At 31.3% G+C, this 19,423-nt stretch overlaps 1 protein-coding gene and 3 non-coding genes across 4 annotated transcripts; 2 read left to right on the forward strand and 2 right to left on the reverse strand.

The window, feature by feature from the left end:
- Positions 1-268: 268 nt before the first annotated feature.
- LOC135953523 (esterase B1-like) lies at positions 269-6,224 on the forward strand. Its single transcript, XM_065503461.1, has 6 exons — positions 269-408; positions 1,139-1,457; positions 1,518-1,668; positions 4,735-5,283; positions 5,342-5,511; positions 5,577-6,224. Exons 1-6 carry the CDS (start codon positions 362-364, stop codon positions 6,129-6,131), a joined length of 1,791 nt encoding a protein of 596 aa, XP_065359533.1. The 5' UTR covers positions 269-361; the 3' UTR covers positions 6,132-6,224.
- An 8,754-nt stretch (positions 6,225-14,978) lies between these two features.
- On the forward strand, positions 14,979-15,050 carry TRNAQ-CUG (transfer RNA glutamine (anticodon CUG)). Its single transcript has one exon. It is a non-coding gene; the product is annotated as a tRNA-Gln (tRNA).
- Positions 15,051-15,148: 98 nt separating this feature from the next.
- Positions 15,149-15,220, reverse strand: TRNAQ-CUG (transfer RNA glutamine (anticodon CUG)). The gene has a single exon. It is a non-coding gene; the product is annotated as a tRNA-Gln (tRNA).
- Positions 15,221-15,523: 303 nt separating this feature from the next.
- TRNAQ-UUG (transfer RNA glutamine (anticodon UUG)) lies at positions 15,524-15,595 on the reverse strand. The gene has a single exon. It is a non-coding gene; the product is annotated as a tRNA-Gln (tRNA).
- Between the last annotated feature and the right edge of the window lie 3,828 nt (positions 15,596-19,423).

The following is a 19,423-nucleotide window of genomic DNA, read 5'->3' on the forward strand; positions in this document are numbered from 1 at the left end:
GTTGTTACTCAGCTCGTTAAATTATGTTAGAATATAATCTGCCTTACATGGAAAAAACTCCGGTAAAAAGTGTCTTTTATTCTGTGATCATTTAACGAGGTCTCACTGTACCCTATTATTGTTATCAACTGAGGCGATAAGACACCGTAAATATAACATATGAGTGAGTATAATTTACTCTATTATCAAAATAATAAATGAGATTCGTACATGCTAACGACAAGTTCACTTCACTTGACACAAAATGCATTCAGTATTAGAATAATTTTCGAATTGAAAACATTAATTCGTACTAAATAATAAAGTGATAAAAAAAATTGTTATTGTTTATTAGAAAAACAAAATAAAAACACGCTTAAAAATGGCTTATGAATTAAGTGAAAACGATAAATTATTTTATAAAATAAAGTAAAGCCAAGCAATATTGTAGTAATAATAAATATAAATAAACAATAAGAATATTAAGGAGATTCATTTAAAAGAACTAAAATTCAAAGGAAAAACAATCGAGTGACGTCTCAATTGATGTATCAAAAAAGCATGACAAGTTTTTTAATTTGTAAAGAAAACTTTTGCAAACAAGTGTGACTAACGATTTGAGACGGTGAAAAGACAACAGCAACGATAATTTAGATGATTTCTAAAAAAACTAGAAAAAAATGTCTTCCTATATTTTTTTTTTCAAAAAAAAAAGAATACAAAAAAGCTATTATTTTGGGAAAAAATTTAAGTAAAATTTGTCCAGTCGAATCTTAGCTATATTATTGTCATATATAGTTAAGCGGTATCAACAAGTCTGAATTTGCTGTTGGACAAAAACTGATGTCACCTTTTTTTGAGGGTCCATTGATTTTCAAAAATTCTGGAGGGCCATAAAAAAAAATTGGTCACCAAAATCGCCAAACTGAGTATAGGGTTTTACTACCCTTTGGTAGTACAGTCGAACCGTGTATTTTTTTCAAAAATCTTCATTTGTTGTACAGTGTAATAAACTGTAAAGAAAACGATGACCAAAGTTCAACTTACTCTTTTAAATGAATGCCCTTAATAAATATTATCATTAAAACAAAGCAATAAAATATATATTAACACCAAGTTGTTAGCAATTTTGTCACCTGCATTTGTTTTTATTTCACAGAACTTTGGAATTTAAAATACAACAATGCCAAAAACCGGTCGACAATGAACCAGTGGAAATTAAAATTCATACGGGCAAAATCAGAGGCTCCAAAAGGTATAGCCTCTATAAAAAGATCTACTATAGTTTTGAGCGTATACCCTATGCTTTGCCGCCAGTGGGAGATTTAAGATTTAGGGCTCCCAAGCCCATGACATCATGGAAAAATGTGAAAGATTGTAGCATGTATGGTGAAAAGCCTATGCAATATTCTCCTATGGACCCGCAAACAATAGAAGGTTCCGAAGATTGTTTGTTTGTAAATGTTTATACAAATAATGTAAGTTTTTGTTGGATTAAATGTTTTTGGGTTAATGATTTGCTTTGAATGTTCTTTTAGATTAGGCCAATTAAACCTAGACCTATAATGGTGTGGATTTATGGTGGTGGTTTTCAATTTGGCGAAGCCAATCGTGAATGGTATGGACCGGATTATTTTATGGGAAAAGGTGTAATTTTAGTTACAGTACAATATCGTTTGGGAGCTTTAGGTAAGTTTTAGAAAAGGTTATTTTATATAAACAAATAGAAGAGAAGTACTTTTAATGATAATCGAAACAGTTTTTGTATATGTGTGATCACACATTTCTAAATACTTTTTTCCTTTTCCAAATAGCATTTCAAATCTGCAACGGTCGAATAATATTCAACTCTCTGTTTATTTTACAAATATCTTTCATGACCCTTCAATTCTATGTTTAATCTCCATTTTCTCAATATCTGGTTATCGTTTTTCGTAACGATAAACCTCCAATTAACATTTTTTATTTTGTATGAGAACTGTCAGTTTTTCGTAACGATAAAAAATATCCTGAGGTTGAGAAAATGGGGGTAAATGGGTTTTAAAAGACATTTATTTGAGTCGATCTGTGAGATCTTATGGTTGCCTTAATTTTCCAAAAACGTCTGGCTAGTTTTAGTTTAAACAAATATTTATATTTTAAAATGAATGGGGAAAAAGTACTTTATTGATAATCGAAACATATTTTTCCTCTCCGAAGCATTCAAAAAAACGTTCGAACAGTATTGATCTCTCGGTTTACATTTGATGTGAGTGAAAGAACACAAATCTGGTTGTCAAATCAAAGATATCTGGTGCATCTTTCATGATCCTTCAATTCGATGTTTAATTGGATTTATTTGAGACGATCTGTGAGATCTTATCTTTCCAAAAACGTCTGTCTAGTTTTAGTGCATGACAATTCGACAACTGCTTTCGAAAAAAAAGGATTATGATCTGTCTTGAATGACCTATATCCAACAACGTTCTCCAATGTTTTATAATGAATATCAGAACACTTTTTGATATTCAAAGACAGCCGGTTTTGAGCGCTTCATCGGAAGCGAACGAAAATTGTACACGATGTCCCGATAATTTGACGACCATTTCAATATTCAAAGCCTTTTTTACACCAATAACTGGTGTTACGGATTTGGTCTATGATTTTAAAACCCACATAGTTCACAATATTTTCGAATCGACAAGATCTTGCTTTTCTTAAAATACTTTGGACTTTATGAACCAAATTCTGCGGTATTCAAAGTTTATAATGAATATCAAAACACTTTTTTCAGTAAAATGTCGATTTTGATAAAGCGTATCCTAAGCCAAAAACTTTTGTTAGATTTGGTCAATGTTTAAAGAACAACACCGTCAACAATTCGTTCCTTATCACGATCTTAAATTTGTTCAACAAGTCTTGATTTATTTCTTTAGAAAATGGAAAAGTATGACTCATCTAATGAATACATTTTTTTCTGATGGCCAAGCGAAGACCGATTTTGATCAGCATTCACAACATTTGTTACAAATCGAAGGAAAAACTTAAGTAAATTTGGTCAGCATTCATGAATGCTGTTAGACCATTGCTTACGAAATTACAAAATATCCACTCTTAAAATGTTCACGATTTAATTAATTTTCTTGACCGAGATAAAGTTTCAAAACACAAATAGAACTTGTTAGAACTCGACAAGTCAGATGGATGACAAAAATAATCAGCTACACGATCTTCCGGTTGATATAATTATCTCATATTTTAGAGCCCATGCAGCACAGATTGATAATATAGTTAATGAATATCGCTATAATAAATGGTTAGTCCACTTTAACCATTGCATGATGTACTTCAAAAGGCTCTGGACTAGTATTAAGAATCTGGTAAAATTGAGGATGAAATCATAGAAGATATTGCGTTTAATAAATCGCAGGAAACAAAGGCCTGTAGCACAATGAACTCGTAGTAAAGTAGAGAACATCATTTCAAATTCAAAACCATCGGAAACTCTTGGCCCTGACGGCATTTCAGGAGGTTGGAATACCTTACACAACTGCTAGGTCTCTCGATTCACCAACTTAGCTCGTATAATTCGCATTCTAAAACCAGATAAGCCCGCTACTCTTCATATCTGGAACCAAGGAATACGGCATTGACAGCCTATTACACTTTTCCTCGCATGACCCCTATATCAACTAAACGATGAGCGACATATAAGGCCCAATATGGATTTCGTTCCTTACAAACGGGGCAGAGTAATGCACTCCGTATCTCAACCGAATATGTCAAAATGACGAATGTGGTTCACCTTTATGGGGAGACCAGGATGTAGTCGGTCAGTCAACATAATGCGTTGTTGACCAGACAGTTCCTAATGGCTTGTCATTTGCCTAGTCACCCCAACCGTTACATTATTATCCAGGATCATCTTCGATGCGTAATGACATCCAGGACGTCGTTCCATCCGACGTCATCCGATTGTTTATAGTGACTACTCAGAAAACGTTGTATCAACTGACAGTCTCCAAAGCCACTAATGACTATAGATGCAACAAGGTCCTTAATGAACATTTCGGATAGTGAGAAATACTTCGTAGACAAGATCTGACCTAGCAGAATTAAGGTGCAAATTCCTTAACTGCTGCAGTGAACACATTGTTTCTGGCACTTCAGAGCCCTAACGATACTATGCATTTATGAAACTTCTTAAAAGTCTACTGAATTGTGACATATGGTTACGATCGACCTACGTGGCACAATTTCTCCAGCTCTTCAATATCTTAAATTAAAGAACTCTCGACAACTGTAGAACTGTTACAACAGTCTGCCTACACAGAAAAAACTATTTCTTAAACCGTTTCAGTTCAAATATTTGTCACATATTGAACTGGTTTCAATTATTTCATAATTGAATCAAGTTTCAATTTTCTGATATTTTCTATTGAATTCTGAGTTTTGAATTTGATAATTTTTCAATTACCAGTTCAATATGTGATAAATGTTTGAATTGAAATATAGTTTTTTCTGTGTAATTAAGAATTAATTGAAGTTTGTTATAGTGTAGTTCTTTGCAAACAAGTTCTTTTAAGTGAAGGAGCGAAGGAGGAGTAAATATCATATATCGATATCCACTTCTAGCAAATACAGTTCTACTTAAGCTTGAAACGTAAATAAGACTCCAATCTATAAAGAATTTAAGGAAATACACATTTAATTTATTATTACAAACCTTTTGTTTAATTTTATAAAAAAAATACTAAATTTTTCATTTTTTTTAAGGTTTCCTAAGCCTAAAAGATCCAGTCCAACATACCCCCGGCAATGCAGGATTAAAAGACATTATATTAGCATTAAAGTGGGTTAAAAAGAATTCAGCTAGATTTGGTGGTAACCCAGACTGTGTAACGTTGTTTGGTGAAAGTGCCGGAGCAGCAGCCGTGCAATTTCTAATGTTAAGTGAGCATGCTCGAGGCTTGTTCCATCGTGCCATTTTACAGTCTGGCGTGGCAACTGCTGACTGGGCCACTTCTGAATGTACTACACGCAACTATGATTTAGCAGTAGCAGCAGGCTATAAAGGGTCACACAAGGAGAAGCACATTTTAAAGTATCTGCTGAGTTTAACGGCTGCAGAAATTGTAGAAGCGGAACGAAGTTTGCAGCCCAATCATAGAGAAATGTTTGTTTTTGGTCCAAATGTAGAACCCTACTTTACGGCTCATACGGTGTTTTGTAAACCAGTGGAGGAGCTACTGGAAAACGCTTGGGGTAACAATATTCCGGTGATTTTGGGAGCAAACTCTATGGAGGGTTTGTTTTTCCAAAGGGGTAAGTACAGCTTAGAATTTAATTTATATAAGTTTTAATGTTATTATATTTCCTAAAGCTGCTATCAAAAATAAGCCAGCTATGTTAAAACTCTTGGAAACATGCTGCCAATATGTACCTAAAGCGGCTGCTTTTAAAACTAATAGTCCAGAGTGCCAAGAAAAAGGCTTGAAATTAAGAGAAATTCATGTTAAAGGTGTAGAATCCACTTTGGAAGACTTATATGAAGTAAGTGGAAGTAATTGAACTTTTTTAACTTTTAATACTTTCTTAAACACTAAACCTTTTTACAGATCATTACCTATGCATACAATTGGCATCCCATACAAAAGACCATTGATGCACGCTTACAGTATGGCCGTAAAACTTCAACATTTCTATATCGTTTCGACTTTAACTCAAACAAACTTGTTAATCCCTTTCGTTTAATGCGCTCCCTTGATGGTGAATGCAGTAGACCAGATACTGCTGCTGCAGCAGCTACTGTTACTGGCGTTGCACACACCGATGAACTTGCGTATCTTTTTAGTAGTGTTTTGGCCAAACCAATGGAACGGCAAAGCCGCGAATATCGCTGCATTCAACGCATGATTTCATGGTGGACAACATTTGCGGAGACTGGAAATCCAAATAATGTTAAAATCCCTGGCATGCAGGGTGTTAAATGGCGTTCATTACAACGCCACGACAGCGACTCTTTCAAATGTTTGAATATCAACGATGATTTAAAATTTATTGAATTGCCTGAAATGAAGAAACTAATGGTATGGAAAAGTTTATATGAGTTGCATCGCACGCTGCCGCAGAGTACCAAACCAATTCATACGAGTGCTAAATCATCGTTATAAGGCGCGCTGAGAAAAAAAAAACTTAAATTACTTGTTTTCTTTCAGCCAGATAATTTTTTTTAATAATAAAAATGTGTTTTTATAAACTGTTAATTTCATTGTATCGCTATCTAAAAACATAAGTGATGGAGATTTTAGCAACGCATGCAGAGACTGATAATAAAATTATATATTTTGCAAATATAGTTGCGAGGGTTACCGGGAAAGTTATGCCAGAATTCTGCGAATACTGGGTAACGACTTGCAATTACTGAATAGCATACTTTTCAGTGACTACTACATACCGTCTGCATTATTATAGAAGTTGTTGTAAGTGCTCGACTCCATCACACAAAAATCATGTCTTCTCGAATGTCCAAATAAACGACTATTATAGGTGGTCAAAAAGCCTATAGGTGGTCAAAAAGCCTGCGACCAGTTGAAATTTAAACTAGCGCACAGTGGGTTGAAATATGTCCAACCCACTGTGCGTTGGTAACCGTAATTTTATGGGGTGTATGACTTAAAAAATCGATATTTACAATAGATGGCGTATCTTTTGAACTCAGTTTTTGTTTTTAATAACTTATGTATATGTCATTTTAAAACGATACATATCTGTCATTTATTGAGCATTATAGTGTAACCCATGACACAACAATATAAGGATTTTTTCCTTATATCTCAGCCATTTGTGGGCCGATTTGTTGATTTTAAATAGCAACCGAGCTGGAAGAATTCCCGACATACTGATATATCATGTCGCTGAACCTAACCAAAGCTTATGGTGAAAGTGTTTCAACGTGCGACAGTTTGAAAAATTGGAGACATTACTCCATGAGGACAGTTGTCAAACTCAACAAGATCTTGCAAAATCATTGAGAGCTACCCAAGCAAAAATTCAAGATTCATCCAAAAACAGGGAAATTGTGTACCATACAAATTGAAGCCGAGAGACCTTGAAAGAAGATTTTGCATGTCGAAATGATGCTTGAACGCTATAAAAGAAAATAATTTTTGCACCGAATCGTTACTTGCGATGAAAAATGGATATATTACGATATCCCGAGGCGTATGAGATCTTATGTGAAGCCGAGCCAACTAGCCGAATGGTTACCAAAGCTAAATATCCATGGTGCTAAGTTAATTCTCTATATTTGGTGTGAGCAAAAGAGTCACATCTATTATGGGCTGCTGAAATCTGACCAGACTATCACAGGGAAACTGTGTCGAACGCAACTGATTCGTTTGGATCGAATACGGTCAGACATGAAACCGTAATATTCCATTATGACAATACTCGGCCACATGTAGCAACACCTATTAAAAGGTATTTAGAATGAAGTGGTTGTGAAGTTTTGCCTCACCAGCCTTATAGTCCAGACCTTGCATCTTCCGATTACTATTTGTTTCGGTCGATGCAGAACATTCTCTCTGGGATACGCTTTACATTGGACCAGAGTATCCTATATTGGCTTGATTCGATCTTGGCCTCAAAAGATGAGCAGTTCTTTTGGCTCGGAATCCATATGTTGCCAGAAGGATGGAAAAATATCATAGCTAATAATGGTCAATACTTTGAATAAATATTGTACAAATGTTTCGAAATAAAGCTGAATGAAAAGACCATTCCAAGAACATGAAAGAAATTATATTTCCCCAAAGCCTTTCAAAATCCACAACTTTGGAGATAAGTCTGCAAGACTTGGGAAATTATCTTGGTAGCCAAATTTCTAAAGAAAATGAGCTGATAAATCAAGTTTCTTATATTAGTTGCAAAGCATTTCGTTAAAATGTTTTGATTTTCCACATGTTATTCCTCTAGAAAGACGCTCTTCGGCGATAAGAATGAGACCTGACGCTTTAGTATGGCGTTGTCGTTAGAGGGGGTAAATGACATACAGCTGAATTTGTCTTTGTCACGGATTAGATTTGTTAAAGCACAATATATCGTGACAGCAATTGGTGTCCGATGTCGTTTTATTATTCCCAAGTCATATCCTCCTGACACCACCTGCACTTTTAAATGTTTCGGTCTAAATTGTTTTCATTACCCTTCACTTTTCCTAGTAATTAACAATAACTTAAGGTTGTAATTAAAATTGGCCAATTGTAATATCGGGTAAAAAGGAGATAAATGTTTAAAATATTAATTTTTCTTTCATATTGTATACTTTTAATGGTCGCCACAATGTTTTACTGATCAAGATGTGATAATTAGGTTCTCAGTCATATGATCACGATTTTTTAACTCTTATATGAGAAATTAGCTTAAGACTTAGTGCCGGTTTATACCATGATTTTTATGACGTCGTTTTTTTCTTAATTCTCTTTTGAAGTTGCTTTTACTCCAACCCTCTTAACCACAAACTCAAAATATCAAAAGAGAATTAAGAAAAAACGACGTCATAAAAATCATGGTGTAAACCGGCACTACACAGAGAAAACTGATTCGTGATAGCAACCGATTTTGTTGCCAATCGAATGATTCGGTTGCACCCATAGAATTTGTCGGTTCTATCAACAGAAAGTCAGTTGATAAATAAGAATTTCTGTTGAAGCAACCAAACTTTTGTTACTCCTTCCAATATTTTATAGTCTCAACTGTAAAATTCGGTCACTAAGGTAGAATCATTCGATTGGCAACAAATTCGGTTGCTATCACGAATCTGTTTTCTCTGTGTAATAACAAAAGAGTTGAAGTTGTACACATATTTATAAATAGTTTCTGTTATTCTAGATCAGGGAAGCGCAAAAAGAGAAATTGTAGTTTGTGTGCATGTATGGGTTAAAAATAAAAAATCCGCAACAACATCAAGCAACAGAATGAAATATGTGTATTATTACGCTCTATTGTTTACAACTAAATGAGTTATTTGTATTTTTTACGCTCTTGCTGTGTGTTTTGCTTCCTTTCGGGTTGTATACTTGTACATTCACGAAAATGTTCGTAATCTAAACAATATGAACGCCTACCAATGTTCTAGATGATTCTGAGGTTTTCCCATGTTACACTCTTTACAAAAATGTCGGTATTATTTGGAATGGTGCGGAAGCTGATCGCTTCGAGTATCATTGATATTAAAGACCTGAACATAGTGAATTATAAAAAAAACAGCGACAAGTATCAAACTAAACATTGTCAAGTTATGCAATTCTCTTGGTAATTGATAGCATTATTAGCTACATAGAATACTGACACGTGTGACACATGTTCTGTATGATTATGTCATTAATATTGTTTATCCAATAAAAAAGTTTTTATCATGCAGCTGACCATAGTATGACAACTAATTAATAGTCAAAATTTAATTAGGTGCAGTATAAATTTCCTGTTTTACATTAAATTAAAAAATAAATTCCTCTTGTCATAATTTTATTTTAATTTCAATTTCTAAAACTAGATTTATTTTATTATCAATAATCTTCTTTTTAAAAATCCATTAAAATTTACACTACTTTTTAAATTCCTCTCCATAATTAGATATAACTTTGAAAACTAAAACCATTTACATAAATCTACTACACAACATTTGTCAAGGAAAGCGGCCTGTCAACTCAAATTTAAAAATTGCTGTCAGGATAGAGACGTTTTAAAAATAGTTATAGTTTTTTTTAAATGAAAACTCTGTTTCAAATCTAGTTTTTGTTTTTATCCTATGCAGCACATATGTATATGAAAATAAACTTAAAGTTTGTTGATTGAATTAACTGCCATACAGACATTTTCAAGTTTCGAAAACTTGTTTGAATATTTAATTGTCTGAGTTTAAAATTAAGACATAAATCAAAGAAATAAGTCAAAATATTTTTTTTTTATACGTTTAGCTTAAGCATAAACAATTTATTTAATAACTTTGTTTTAATTGGCATAAATGTTTTGAATTTCTAAAACAATATACAATTAAAGTGACAAAATAATAAAAAAAACACAAGCGGCACACTTTAAAATTATAATTTATATGTACAATAACATACATTTAAACTACAATAGGATTTAGGTTGAATTTTATACACCTTTCATTGTATTATAAACCAATGTTAACACAGAGGACGGAACCGCAAACCCCAGGGTATCTATATAACATTCCAGGGGGTTACAATAAATTTAAAAATCCATTTGTCAACGTTTATGCCAATTTTAAATATTATTGATATTTTTAATTTCATTTAAATGTTTTTATATATTTTATTATTGACGCATTTGCAATATTATTTAAGTTATTTATTTTAAATTTTATCTATATCGAGTAGATCTTTTATGGTTTGTATTGATTTAAAAGTGATGCATAAATTAAGTATTGTAAATTAAAATATTTGATTTGTTTTTTCAAACTTTAATGATTTTATTAATATGTCTTAAATATTGATGTTTAAAAGCAGATCAAATATTAGAAGACTGTTACTTATATAATAAGAGTTGAGATTAGACATGGCAACAACGACTAGAAGAACGCTCTATAAAAGTTCATACATTATAAAAGTAGAAAATCATCCAATACATGATAATTTTCTACTTTTATAAAATTTAACAAAATGAATTAAAAATTCGAAATTTTTTTTTAAATTTTAGCTTTAATTTTGAAACATTTGTTCAATATAAATTTATTCAAAGTATAGGTCATTGTTAGCTATTACCTTTTCCCATCTTTCTGGCAACATATGGATTCTGAGCCAAAATAACTGTTCATCTTTTAAGGCCAAGAATGAATCATGCCAATATCGGGTACTCTGTTCCAAAGTGAAGCATATCCAAGAAAGAGTGTTCTGCATCGATCGCACCAAATAGTAGTCGGAAGGGTCCCGGTCTGGACCATAAAACGGGTTAGGCAAAACTTCCCAACCACTTAATTCTAAATACTTTTTAACAGGTATTGCAACATGGCATTGCGTTGTCATTATGGAATATTACGGTTTCATGTCTGGCAGCATATTCCAGGGATTTTTGGCCCAATGATTGCTTCAAAGGAATCAGTTACGTTAGGTACAGGTACCGTGTGATGGTTTGATCAGATTTCAGCAGCTCATAATAGACCAAATACAGAGAATTACCTTAGCGCCATGGATATTTGACTTTTGTGTCGATTCGGGTGGTTAGCCGGGCTTCACATACGATATCTTACATTTTGGGTTATTGCAATGAATCCGTTTTTCATCGCAAGTAATGATTCGTTGCAAATATTATTTTATTTTATAGCGTTCAATCTTCATTTCGGACATGCAGGATGAATCCTGCTGCTCGCAAACGTTTTGAAATTGCTGTTTGAGTAGCTCCCAATGATTTTGCAAGCTCTTGTTGAGTTTTACAACAATCTTCATGGATTAATACCTCCAATTCTTGATCTTCAAACTTTTTTTGAGTGGCCCGGGCGATCTTTGTCTTCCGTGTAAAAATCACCACTTCTGAACCGCACAAACCATCTCTCGCACGTTGAAACCGTCACTTTTTTTTAAAAATTAAAGAAGTAAAGAAAATTGTTGGTACAAAATTCGAAGCAAAAAAAGACTTTGTTGTTTACACTATAATTTTCAATAACTAAGCGAGAATAAACAAGTAAGAGAGCTATATTGTTCCGAATCTTATATACCCTTCACCAAATTAAAAAAAATATTTTTAAATTTTTTTTTTTAATTTATTGCTGAAACAATTTTGTGACAAAAAGAATTCGGTAAAAAAATATTTTTGCCAATTTTGACCCCATTGTATGTCCAACTTACTATGACCTTATATAAGTCGTTGCAAAGAAGTATCATTAGATATACATATTGACTATATCAATGACTTAGTAATCCAGATATGTATAGATCAAAAATAGGCCAAAAATCGAGGTTGTCCTGGTTTTTTGCTTATATCTCAGTCATTTGTCGGCCGATTTTCTCGATTTTAAATAGCAACCTAATCGGGATAGCGGATATATGTATATTAGAGTGTCCCTTAGAATTAAATTTTTTGAAATGTTGAAATGGTACCCGGTGAAAACTTTCGTAATTACCTAAAATACCACCAAAAATATGTTTAGCTTGTTCTAAGAAGGGCAACCCGTGCCGACTTCCGATTTAGTTTTGAGGTGCTAAAAAAATACATTTTGTCAGTTTTTTTTAAAATGTTTGCCATTAAATAATTAATTTTGCAATTTAATTTAAAAGAATCGAAATGTGTACGTAATTGTCCGTCTAATAAGATATAAAATACAAAAATTTGTTAAAAAATGTTAAAGTTATTAAAAATGAGAAATATTAAAACAAAATTTTATTCTTACTTAAAATATATCCATATTTACTTGTATATGAGTTTTTATCTTCATAGGATACAGTTAACCTATTCGCAGGTTAAAAACTCCAATTTCAAATTTTTATAAATTTTGTTTAACAAATTTCAGAATTTTTTGATTATCACATAAGGATTTATTTACAACATAATAGGGAATAAAAATGTGAAAAAAGTATGTCAATAACTCCTATATTTTTTCCGTACCTGCGATATAAATTTTGCGATTTTCGAGAAAAACTAATTTCTTGGCCATATTTTGGCGAATGAGCCCAATTTCCTTACTGTTATTAGTTTTAAATAAAATCTGTTCAGAATATTATAGTCCAGGTAACTTTAAATATAGTCTGAAAGTTTTCCTTAAATCGGAAAACTTTAACCCTTAAATCGTGAAGGTCAAAGGTCAAATTTTCCAATATTTGGAATTTCTAATGGAAATAATATATACTTTTTGACCGATTTTGATGAAACTTAAGAAAAATATAACATGAAGTCTAGTATTTCTAATAACAGTACAAAAATGGAAATTAACCCTTAATAGCACTTGGCATCCAAATGACCCTGAACTTTTAAAATCAAGAAAAACATATTGATGTATGAATTAAGTATGTTAGTTATTTGGGGGCTACGGAAAGTTGATTTCAACATACAGACGGACATGGCTATATCGACTTCGCTATCTATAACGATCCAGAATATATATACTTTGTGGGGTCGCAAATGATAAATGTAGAAATTACAAACGGAATGACAAACTTATAAAATAGTTACTAGGGCTACTAATTATTAAAATTTCCTATCAATCTCATAATCAGGAATATTTAAATTTTTTGATTCATCATAAATATGAATAATTGACTAATCATTCATGAATAAGAATTTTGTCAATAAATTTAAAAATACAAATAAAATACACATTTATTTGACCAAAAGTAGGGTGCTTATAGAAAAGGTTGTTTAATTATACTTGTGACTGGCGCTGTTATTAAATCTTAAAGTGTTTAAAATTAACAAATGAATATAAGTTAATAAACAAATTAGTAAACGTAGCAATTAAAAATTAACATAGTGAAACTGGAGAAGTTGAATAAATAATAGAATTTGTCTTAAAAAATATAATTGTTCTTAATATTTCAAAAAAAAATATATAAAAAGTAAACAAATTGTTTTAATTTTTTGTGGTTTAATAAACAGTTAAATCTAATTAGTTTAATAATCAACAATAGAAATGTAAATGAATTGCATTAAATTTAAGTGATTTTATTAAATTCTTTTTGCTCTTTAATATTTATTTACTATTGGAAGTCAAATTAAGCCAAATTATGGCATAACTATAAAAAATAAGCTATTGTGAATGAAAAAGCAGTTTATGTCTTAGCTAAACTTCGAATTATACTAAAAATTATAACACTGAATTAGAAAATATTTGATATTAGATAAATTAATGGGAAAATTATTGGCTTCGAAGTTAAAAGGACAAAATGCTTTATTCGAATTTTAAAAAGGATGCCAAACTTATTACAAAATATCCTTCTATCTGCACTCCTCGAACAAAATACATATTTAGATTCTTAAAACAAGCGTAACATTTAATAATAAATATACATTTCAAATCATCACATTAAAAATTAAACAGAATACTAACTAAACTTTTATTAAACTAAAAATATTGCAATCGTGGAATTCCCAAAATAAGAAAACAAACAGAAAATATTCTCAAAATTATACAGGACAATAAATAAAGAACTACAAAGCGGGTGAGGCAAAACTTCCCAAACACTTAATACTTTTTAAAAGGTATTGCAACATGTGGCCAAGCCTTATTGTGGGCGTTTTTCGGTCAATGCTCGCTCCAAACGGATCAGTTGCTTTCGGTACAGCATCCTTGTGATGGCCTGGTCTGATTTCAGCAGCTCATAAGCCCGGCCAACCAGCCGAATCAACACCAAAGTGAAATATCCATGGCGCTAAGATAATGCTTAGTATTTGGTGGGAGCAAAACAGTCCTATCTATTATGAGCTGCCGAAAAACGCCCCGAATACGATGCCGTAATATTCCATCATGAAATATTCTAGAAACATGTTTCAAAATAAAAACTAAAAAGTCATATACCCAATACATGAATTAATTCTCAGCTGAATCCTAATATCACAAAGTATACAGAGGCGTTCAAAAACACTAAAATCAGCTTTTTTTGAAATTGTTTCGATAGAAAGAGAAAACAAATTTGCGGTTTAATACAGACAGTGCGTTAAAACAAACAACTATATAAATGAGCACAAAACCAAACCAGTTGAAATTGTTTCGAGCGAAAGAGACAAATATATTTTTTTTGCCGTGTCGCCTCTGTATACTTTGTGCTAATATGATTTGGATTAAGATACCTTTAACTCCATATTATTTGTTTCTATCCACTGTGAATAAACTACTAAATATTATTGTACGCCACTACTGTATTCATACGATGGGTTTGGAAACTCACTAAAAACATTTTGTAGAATTATAAAACACACAGAAACCAAGCATTGGAAACTCTACAACATTATCAAGGCCAACAACAAATTTACAAAAACAACATCATGTCGACCTTCAAGCACATGGTTCCATGGTGTAATGGTTAGCACTCTGGACTCTGAATCCAGCGATCCGAGTTCAAATCTCGGTGGAACCTTGAGTAATCTTTTTTTAATTTTATCCTTTCATCTATTTATAAATAATTATATTTTTATGCTGATTCTGTTAGTTAAAAAAAAGAGAATTCCGGTTTGCAGGTTCCACCGAGATTTGAACTCGGATCGCTGGATTCAGAGTCCAGAGTGCTAACCATTACACCATGGAACCGCTTGCTTTACGCGAGTTTAATTTAATACATAAATTTATCAGCTCTTCAATGCGCATGTGAGTAAATGCAATCCACATTTAAAACCATTAACATCCACAAGGTGTTTGTTTGCCATTTATTGACTCACCCCTAAAATATGCTACTATAAATATGTTATTTCATTCTAACATTATTTTTGGCTATTTTTATTTATTTAATAATGTGATTAATTATTTTTGGCTTTATTTATTTTAACAACAAATTCTTTTTTGAATTTGTATTGTCCACACTATTATCTATTAAAAAAATCGGCTAATTTGACCAGGTTCTACCGAGATTTGAACTCGGATCGCTGGATTCAAAGTCCAGAGTGCTAACCATTACACCATAGAACCGCTTAAAAAATTTGTGTCAATTAATAGTTTTCTATTTTGTCTTTAAAGATGATCCCATTTAGTCAATTAAATAAATCCCTTCATAGTATGTAGCAAAATTACATTCATAGTTATTTAGTACATAAAATAGCATTACTAGACTGCTCCAAATTTATGGAGAAACAAAAAATTTCTTTTATTGTAAAAATATGTACCTTTTTCAAATTAAGATGATCTTTAGACATGTTACATCGCCTCTAAAGTTCAGAAATGCAACTAAAGTTATTTTATTCGTTTAAATTGTTAAAACATTTTGTATCAGAGCTTGTATCAGTCTTTCTAAAGTGCAGTACAAAATAATCGTTTAAAGTGACTACACTCTATATTATTTACTTAGAGACAATTAAGTGACAATTGACTTCATGCTAGATTACTTGGGATGTATAAAGTAAGCAATTGACTTGTATATGCACTACGTGTCAAATGAACCAAAATATATTTGTGATATTTGTATGGGCTCTAGATTAAATAATGAACCAATTATAACCATAGATATAAAATCTCATTAATATATATGTATATGTATCTCAAATTTTACATTTAAATCTTTTTTTTAAACGAAATTTCCAAAAAAAAAAAAAAATAATTTCGATTCTAAAAAATTTTAAAGGTTGTACTTAATTTGAGTTAGCACTGGGAACATTTTGAAATTAGACGATTTTGAAGAAATAAAGTTTGTGGCCTAAATTTTTTAACATTATTTCTTAATAAAAATACATTTTAAACCTATTTTCTAATATTGCATTTCAGATTGTTTCTTTATGTTGCTAATTTACGTGTGTAATTTTAAACTTCTAGGACATTTTTAACCCTTTTATATCTGTTAAAATATAATATAAAATAAATGAAAATGATCTGTTTAGATAAATTTTTGTTATTAACATTGCACAGTGGTTTAGAAACTTTTTTTTTTGGAAATAATTCGGTATCTCGGGAACTATTGGAGATATTATTACAAAATTTCACATGGTTAGAGCTGAGGTGTTTTTGAGTTGAATTACATTTGTTCAGCTTCCTAGGGGTAATACGGGCCAGTTTGTGCCCCCTCAAAGTTGGTCACCTCGGGTCTCAAAATTTTTAAAAAAATCCCCTAAAATTCATTTATGATCCGAATGAGCTGAAATTTAAAATATAAATAGTCCTTGAGAAGATCTACAAAAAATACGCTTACATGTGTAGGTTATCTCCTTCAGTTGAAGAGATATTTAGGTTAATTTATTTTTTTTTTTTAATTTTGCTCGATTTTTGTTTGTTTTTTAGATATGGCGGCCCTACGGAGGGTTGAATTTTTTTTCAAAATATCAGCTATATTGGCAATAAAATTCTAAATAAAATAAAAAAAACTTGGTAACAGTTACCTCGTCCGTGTAAAAAGTTACACGCATCCAAAGTTGGAACATGTAAAATGGGCCTAATTTTTTACGATTTTTCTTAAAAAAGTCCCTATATTTTTTCTTTTGTAGAAACAAATTTTCTTTGGGACTATATACAATTGTTATATGTTCATGTAAAGTAAAATTGGGCTCGCTTAAGCGGACACAGTATCCCCCAGACCTATCCAAACTTGGACAATTTTAAAAAAAATATTTAGGTTTCAGTAAAAAATTCTAAAAAGGCAAAGCACCGATCCTCGAAAAAGTTCCGTATTTGTATAACCCTATATGTTTTTTAAGTACTTAGAAAGTTGTTTTACTATCACACGGTAAATAGCGTCACAGTAGGCACTTTTCTAAAAAAAACTCAGTTTTTGGAACACATTTTCCCCGTTTTAGGAATTTCGGTATTTGAAGATAAAAAATGTCAAAAATTATAATGTCATTAATTTAAGGACATTTGGATCTAAATTAGTTCCCAATTTTGTTATGACATCTTTAACCGTTAAAATTTTACATTAAATCAAATTTTATATTTTTATTCGTGGAAAATCACCATATGAAAGTTTTTTTAGTTTTTAAGGTAAATGAAGTCCCAAAATTTTATAAAATTATTTAATTTTACTAAAATATCAATCCTCAGGTCATAATGTTTTCAACAGTATCAAATACTTATATAAAAAGCCTTTATTTACTCCTCAGAAGTTCCACAAACCTTGCCCGCTATGACAAATTTGTACATTTTTTCATATAATGCGTACAAAATGTTATTAACATATCAAATGAAAATTTTGAATTCAAACACATACTGACTTAACAGAAATTTTAGTGTAACAGATTTTTACACGCATTATATGAAAAAACGTACAAATTTGTCAAAGCGGGCAAGGTTTGTGGAACTTCTGAGGAGTAAATAAAGGCTTTTTATAAACAACATATAGGGTTATACAAATACGGAACTTTTTCGAGGATCGGTGCTTTGCCTTTTTAGAATTTTTTACTGAAACCTAAATATTTTTTTTTTAAATTGTCCAAGTTTGGATAGGTCTGGGGGATACTGTGTCCGCTTAAGTGAGCCCAATTTTACTTTACATGCTTTTGCATTAAGTTTTCTTTCCGGAACATATAAAAATTGTATATAGTCCCAAAGAAAATTTGTTTCTACAAAAGAAAAAATATAGGGACTTTTTTAGGAAAAATCGTAAAAAATTAGGCCCATTTTACATGTTCCAACTTTGGATGCGTGTAACTTTTTACACGGACGAGATAACTACCAAGTTTTTTTTATTTTATTTAGAATTTTATTGCCAATATAGCTGATATTTTGAAAAAAAAATTCGACCCTCCGTAGGGCCGCCATATCTAAAAAACAAACAAAAATCGAGCAAAATTAAAAAAAATAAATAAATAAACCTAAATATCTCTTCAACTGAAGGAGATAACCTACACATGTAAGGTATTTTTTGTAGATCTTCTCAAGGACTATTTATATTTTAAATTTCAGCTCATTCGGATCATAAATTTTGGGGATTTTTTTAAAAATTTTGAGACCCGAGGTGAGCAACTTTGAGAGGGCACAAACTGGCCCGTATTACCCTTAGGAAGCTGAACAAATGTAATTCAACTCAAAAACACCTCAGCTCTAACCATGTAATAATATCTCCAATAGTTCCCGAGATACCGAATTATTTCCAAAAAAAAAGTTTCTAAACCACTGTGCATTGTTTATAAGTATGTCAACATTAAGTGTTAAAACTGATAAAAGCTCTAGGCGATCGATGTGGAACGTTTATTTTTATACATTATATAATTCATGAATCTACTAGAAGATGGCACTAGCTATATAAATAAACAGCGAGTGTCAGAGCAGTCAGTGTATAGTATGCGCAGTTATAGTTAACATCAACTGTATTACCAGTGTGTATTACAAGAGAGTTAATATTTAAACTGTTCTGTAGATTTTAATAAGTAAAGTAACTACTTATAGCTTTTAATTAAAAGAATCCAGTTTATTTAAAGCAAATAAACAAACGTTTTTAAAAGGTAAAAACGTAACAATATACTTTTTACTTTAACCCATATTGTGATTATGACCAATTTAAATTCCAAAACAATTTTTTAGTAATACAAATTAAAATTAATATAGAGTTTTACAAACATTAACCCTTTCTGTACGAATTTTTTGTTTAACATGAAATATTTTTTGCGTGCGTTATTAACCCTTTCAAAAAATAATGCAAATACTTTTATAGTATTGAAAAAAAAGTTTTAACATTTATTTTGGTTGTTAATTTCGTTGTTTAGCATTATTAATGGTCTAATTGAAATTACTTTAAAAAATTTGTTTTTACTTTAGTTATAGTTTAGTTATCATGGGTTAATGAATTCCAATACACAAACTTCATGTATTCTACAT

Source organism: Calliphora vicina, chromosome 3 (assembly GCF_958450345.1).
Source record: "Calliphora vicina chromosome 3, idCalVici1.1, whole genome shotgun sequence".
Classification (NCBI taxonomy): domain Eukaryota; kingdom Metazoa; phylum Arthropoda; class Insecta; order Diptera; family Calliphoridae; genus Calliphora; species Calliphora vicina.

Bases quoted from the DNA above. Each gene is read 5' to 3' on its own strand.
- LOC135953523 (XM_065503461.1), top strand. From the start codon at position 362: ATGGCTTATGAATTAAGTGAAAACGATAAATTATTTTATAAAATAAA. The intron at 1,458-1,517 runs GTAAGTTTTTGT...ATGTTCTTTTAG, and splicing joins TAAATGTTTATACAAATAAT to ATTAGGCCAATTAAACCTAG. The intron at 5,512-5,576 runs GTAAGTGGAAGT...ACCTTTTTACAG, and splicing joins CTTTGGAAGACTTATATGAA to ATCATTACCTATGCATACAA.